The 6,242-nt window shown below is 35.3% G+C and overlaps 1 protein-coding gene across 1 annotated transcript; it reads right to left on the bottom strand.

Moving 5' to 3' along the window:
- Positions 1 to 326: 326 nt before the first annotated feature.
- LOC127075334 (homogentisate 1,2-dioxygenase) lies at positions 327 to 5,119 on the bottom strand. Its single transcript, XM_051016824.1, has 9 exons — positions 4,751 to 5,119; positions 4,423 to 4,653; positions 2,702 to 2,781; positions 2,367 to 2,534; positions 2,094 to 2,269; positions 1,281 to 1,350; positions 1,039 to 1,193; positions 799 to 882; positions 327 to 677 (listed from the first exon to the last, which is right to left on the bottom strand). The coding sequence occupies exons 1-9, from the start codon at positions 4,936 to 4,938 to the stop codon at positions 501 to 503; spliced, it is 1,329 nt and encodes a 442-aa protein (XP_050872781.1). The 5' UTR covers positions 4,939 to 5,119; the 3' UTR covers positions 327 to 500.
- Between the last annotated feature and the right edge of the window lie 1,123 nt (positions 5,120 to 6,242).

Below are 6,242 nucleotides of genomic sequence, written 5' to 3'. Positions count from 1 at the left end.
TGAGGGAGAAGAAGAATTTTTACACGATTTAAGCTACAAATCGTTCCGGAGATACATCTCCAACATTATACCGTAGATGCATCTCCAAAATATTTTAATGTTCACTTATGTTTGAATGCATCCTAAGATGCATTTCCAAAATCTAAAAGCATTTAAATATTTTCGCGTGATAGTTAAAAAACATATATGATGCATTAAAAAATCCCCAAAATGGTTACTCCCATATTTGTTACAAAAGTGAGTAAAAATTATTCTCACAAATTCTCATAGTTCTATTCCCATGAAAAAAAAGGTGAGAATGTTCTTTCCAACGAAATTTCACATAATTTTTTGAAGAAAAAAAATTATTTTATTTACTAACTTTTAACATCTAGATTACATCTCGTACTGATTCTTTTTATTTTTATGTATGTACATAAAACTTTCACTCTCCATACTTTTATGTATGTACATATAACTTTCACTCTCCATTGTTCAAAGTTAGGCTTCCAAGAGAAGTCTCAGGAACTTGCGAAATGAGATTTCAAACCGATCCAACATTGGTAATAATCATGATCCAGGAACGGAGATTCGAGAGCCGATCGGCTGATACGGGGAATCAAACTTGATTCAAACATAAAAGCCATTGTGTCGGTGATCTTGTGAGGACCAACATCATTCCCACGGGCAATGGTGGCCTGTACAGAAGATAAACAAATTCGAACATTGAATCCGAAGTTTTTCACTTTTGAGAATGAAAAAACAGAACCTACAAGAATGGTCTCAATGCCTTCAATTGATGGTTCAGAAAAGCCATACCTCATATGACTTGGTATCAGGACCATGCGGAGTCATACAGTTATGAAGACTTGCACCACCCGGAAGAAATCCATCAACTTTTGCCTGTAATATGTATACACAAAATTTGCACTATTCAGGATCTGAAATGAAAATATTTAATATTCTAATTCTAGGAAGTCATTTTACTGATTAATTCTACACAGACAATGAATGCTTCAAAAAAACATTGATTAGAAGTCAAATTTGAATATAATGTACCTCATAGTTACCATGAATGAGACCCATAAATTCACTCATGCAGTTGCGATGATAATATGGTGGACGGAAGGTATGCTCAGCAACAAGCCACCTTGGTGGAAAAATGACAAAATCAAGCAATGCCACGCCGGGTTTATCAGTTGGTGCTGTCAACACTGTATAAAAAACTATTACAGACAAACAAACAAAAGAATTTCTAGAAGAAAACGGGTTAAAGGAAAATTATTTAAAGATTTGCTTACCAGTATTAATTGATGGATCGCCGTGATCGTACAACACTGTATTATAAGGGCAAAATTTGCTTAGGTCATACTGCAAATGAAAAGAACAGTAGCCATAATGTAGAATTCATATATATTTTTCTGAATATTATTTCAAAAGAACAATCACTAAATTGTTTAAGGTGACTACGGTATACCTAATGGGTCTGATTAATGGAAACCGAATATAATCTGTACTCTTAGTTACAAAATATACAATCATACTCACAACGAACACATAACAATCACAATGGATAAATTTTTCACAAGAATCATAACCATAGCAAATTGACAATGTCAAAATGAAGATTGTAATCAAGGGTACCTTCGATACCATATTAAAGGATAAGTATATGAGTCATTTTCTTGGTGCGCGTTTTTGTTTGATGTGCTTGGATATAACAATATAAAGTTTACTGCAATGTGCTCAGTAGAGTGCAATGGGAAGGAAGAAATTCAATGATTAGATTTTCGTCAATGAACCAATGCTTGATTTGGAGAGGATGTGAGGGAGCTTCCACAGAGATTTCTGACAGCAAATTTTAGCAACTGACGAATACAGAATGTTCGGAAGTTTGGAGGTTGTTATTGTGACAAAACGATGAGGAAGTGGTAGCTGGTGATTATAGTTCAAGATGATATTTAAGTAATAAGCATAATTGTTATCGACGACTACAAGAGATTCGTCTGAAATGAAGGTGGACTACAGAGCCAATGAGGTGAAGCGAGTGACAGTAATCGAAGTCCGCTGCCTTATATGGCATAGTCATTATATTTAAACAGTACACGGCTCACCTTATATGGAACATAATTACCATGCCAAGCAACAACATTGAAGGGAGAGAAATCTTGTACTGCAGTAAATAGTTCACCGCCAAACTTTTGCACTATAGTGTATCCAGGATATGATTTATCTTCAAACCATGCTGTAGGAACAAGGAAGTCCCTTGGGGAAGCAAGACCATTAGCGCCTAAAATATAAACAAAATCCATTTTTAATTATACATATCATGCATTATTAAGCAACAAATATGCTTAAATTTATCAGCTTTGGAGAAGAATAGGTACCTATTGATCCAAGATCAGGAAGTTGAAAATGAGTACCGAAAATTTCAGCTACATAACCACGGGAGGGACCATCAGGAAGATCCACGTTGAAACGAAAACCTTGAGGTATTATAGCAATATCACCTGGGGAAACTTTCAACTTTCCACATTCAGTAGTGATGAAGAGTCCTGCAAATTCAGAAAAAGGTAATTCATATAAAGGAAGCACTATGTGTTCATTGAGTGTAGATCAAGAGGGAAATTTTAAGATAAGAACGCAAGCACAGTGCAATTATCCGAAACCCCAAACACAACTTTCTCAGACTCAATGAGCAAGCAATGTTGTGTTTACTTACTTCCTTGTTGGGGAACTATCAAGAAATCGCCATCAGCATTGCAAAAGGCACAATTGTCCATTGATTTGTTAGCAGTGTACCTATAAGTGATACATCATTTCCCCATTTATTGAAGTTGCTAATGTTACTTTCAAAATTCAAATTTATCATGCTGAACATTAGTACTGTCTTGCTTAGACTAGGGAACATAAATTGGATATAATTGATAAAAAAAAATCATGTTTATTTAAAGCAGAAATTTATGGTAGCATTACTTGTGGAACAAATAAGAAAAAAGTATATCATGTCAATAAGTTGGTTAGCCAAGTACACAAAATTGAACACTTAACCAATTACTTGACTATTCTAAAGTTTAGACCAAAATATGGGATTCCATGAGCCTTTAAACTATAGGAGACACAACATTACTATACAGAAGTCTTTGAACTCTCAGTAAAAGATTCACTGCCGGTGCTAGGAAACCAAAATGTCAAAGGCAAATGATATGAAAGCATATAGAACACGCTTTCTCATATTTGACCGCTTTACTTGAATCGGCTTTGAGGGCTGCTGCACTTTCTCATATTTGACCGCTTTACTTGAATCGGCTTTGAGGGCTGGTGCACTTTCTCATATTTGACCGCTTTACTTGAATCGGCTTTGAGGGTTGCCTGTTCCACAGTAAAACCTCCAGCCTCGGCCCCACCAGTGAGAAAACCCCAGTCAAGTCCATACATGCATGATTTCCTCCTACCCACCCATACACCAGAACATCTGCTGACCTAAGTGTCGATTTCCCCTCCTATGGGTCAGTCATGAAATTCACAAGCGCTTCTTTCTTCACAGATACTCCGGTCCGCCGAAATATATCAAATAAGACATCACTAACAAAGTCATGTCAGTACTTGAAGCCTGGAAGCTCCTTACAATGAATCGTGTATTCTCCAAATGTATTCGAGTACGTCTTCAACAAATAAGACAAACCTCATGAATAGGAAATAAGGTAATCATGACGAGATACCTAAGGATAGTAAGGTACTCTATCAAAGACATGTATTGGTCTAACCCATCAATAGGAATAGCAAGGAGAAAATCTTGAACATGTGCTACTTGCAAATATTCAAAACTGATTTCTGATATCAAACTTTATATCCATGTCCTAAACACTTTTATTAAAAAAGACACTCCCAAAACATGCGCTTTTTGAGGGACAATGTCCTTGCTAGTAAAAATGTTAATAAAAATGCTAAGACTATCTAAACCTTTGTCGAAATCAGAGTCCATATAATATATCTCACTGTCACTCAATATATGATCTCATAACACCCAAGATTGGGCCCTATAAGTCACAAGAAGAGTATGAGGCAGTCACTACTACCCGAGTACAAATCCAATCCCCTTACTCTAATGGGTAAGACTATGTTTGGATATCAGAGCAGGATGGAAAGGGGACAAAATCCTTTAAAGAACTTGCTTAAATCCCTAAGAACAGGGAGCTAAATCTTTATTTTATTTTTTATATAAAAATATTAACTTAAACATAAACACTTATATGATAAGCTCTAATGTAACAAGAGTTTGATCAAGTTATTCATCCCCAGAGCTCATCAAGCTGACATTGTAAAATGCAACAAGAAAAAAAGTAGACAAAAAAAGTCAACGTAGAAAGAGAGAAAAATCGAGTTTGAGTCCAAATCGGAAAAAGATTAATTAATTAAAGATAAACAAGAAGGTAATATTACATGTGAATAGCATATCCATGGCGCATGAATGAGCTGCCAGAACCACAAACGGTGGACAACCCATCAATAAAATCCGTGGGTAAATCAGGTATATCTGCTGGTTTCCATCGAAGCTGAGTTGGATTTGTAGAACTGTTTGAGTCGTTGAACTCACTCAAAATTTTCCGATTAGACGGAACCCGAAGCTTGAACGGTTCGTGAGTCACCGATGGTTTTATCCGATAAAGCCAACTAGTTCCACCGCAAACACACAAAAGGAAAAATAAAATCAATAACATGTGTAGCTCAAAAAAAGAAAGTAAAAAATGTTGTGAAAGATGGAATTAACCTGAAGAGGTTGTGGGAACGAGGGGTGGTAAAGGAGGTTCCGGATATTTGTTCGGCGTAGAGGCCGAACGGGCATATGAGGGGGCTGTTTTGATGAACCGGGAGAGCTCCGGCGATGGCCTCCGAGGAGAAGTGGTTGCCGAAGCCGGATTGGTAGATGTAGTCGTCGCCGGAGATCGAGTTCTCCATGTGAGAGAAGGTGAGAAGGTGAGAAGGAGTAAAGTCAAGACAAGTTCAAGTTTGGATTAAGGATGCTGACGCTGTCTGAAGTAATGTTTGTTTGTTGAAAAAAGTTTGTTGCGTAATTCAGACATTCACTCAACTTCAAGACATGGAACTAACTGGAGCAAAAAGTTTCAATACTATTTTTAAGTTATCTTTATATTATGTCATTGATAATATAAATAATAATATTTAACTCTAGAACAATTTTTCTATAATATTTTTAAATAAGAAAAATAAACTAAAAAAATGAAAATTTATTATGGTTGAACGTTTATTTTTATAAGAAAAAGAATATATTGAAAAGAGTATAAAGGATAATCAACCTAATACAAGAGTAACGAGAAAAATGATTCAAAAATTAAAAAAGATATTAACTTATAATCATAGAACTAATACATAATAACAGAATCGTTAACTCATTGTTCTAAGCTAGAGTGATAAGACTCGATATAAGAAGCTCCAAACTAATTCCAAGAACGAAAATTAATCGAATAAAATAACTTTTTTTTTTATTAAGAACTTTTCTTTTAAACAGAATCACATATCTAACCAGCTACAAACCTCATAAAATGAATACCAAAATATCATTTTAAATTCCTTCTTTACTCTTCCTGCGAATATAATTTCACAATTGGAATAATGATCCAGCACACAAAAAGAAATTAGGAAATTAGGAACCTTGTAATTCCCAACGATATCATCACCTTATCCCAAATTTGAATAGAAATAATGTAAGAAATGAAGATATGGCATGCACTTTCTTCAAGAAGGAAATAGATGGGACAAACTGTCTCATGAGATCCATTAATAACTCTGAGGCTTTTTAGTTCAGAGCGAACCAGTAATTTATTAAGAAGTAACCTTCAAACGAAAACTTGCACATTTAAAGGAACCTTGACTTTCCAATTAATTTGTGATGCAATAGCAAAAGAAGAAGGAATAGCAGACAAAGAGAAGGATTGATGGTGCAAATTTGAATCGGTCGATTTCACAGATAACCTTTTATGGTCACCGTGCTAGATGAATGGATCAAGAATTTTGAAAGATGGAGTCACCTCCTCTAAAATGTATGAGATATCAGTAAAATCCGACCTAGCCAACACAGAAAGATAGTCAAAACAAACATTTAAATTCTAATGTCACACTCCTCGAGCCAATCACTCGTGGAGCTAACTTTTGATCTTGAAGAAGTCATTGGAAGTTCATCAAATAAGTGAGGAAATGCATGGCGCAATGAAACAGACATGAGCCAATAGTTTCTCCAAAAA

Source organism: Lathyrus oleraceus, chromosome 4 (assembly GCF_024323335.1).
Source record: "Lathyrus oleraceus cultivar Zhongwan6 chromosome 4, CAAS_Psat_ZW6_1.0, whole genome shotgun sequence".
NCBI classification, from domain to species: Eukaryota; Viridiplantae; Streptophyta; class Magnoliopsida; order Fabales; family Fabaceae; genus Lathyrus; species Lathyrus oleraceus.
Note: the sequence above shows the minus strand (reverse complement) of the source record. Positions and strands in the feature narration are given on the sequence as shown.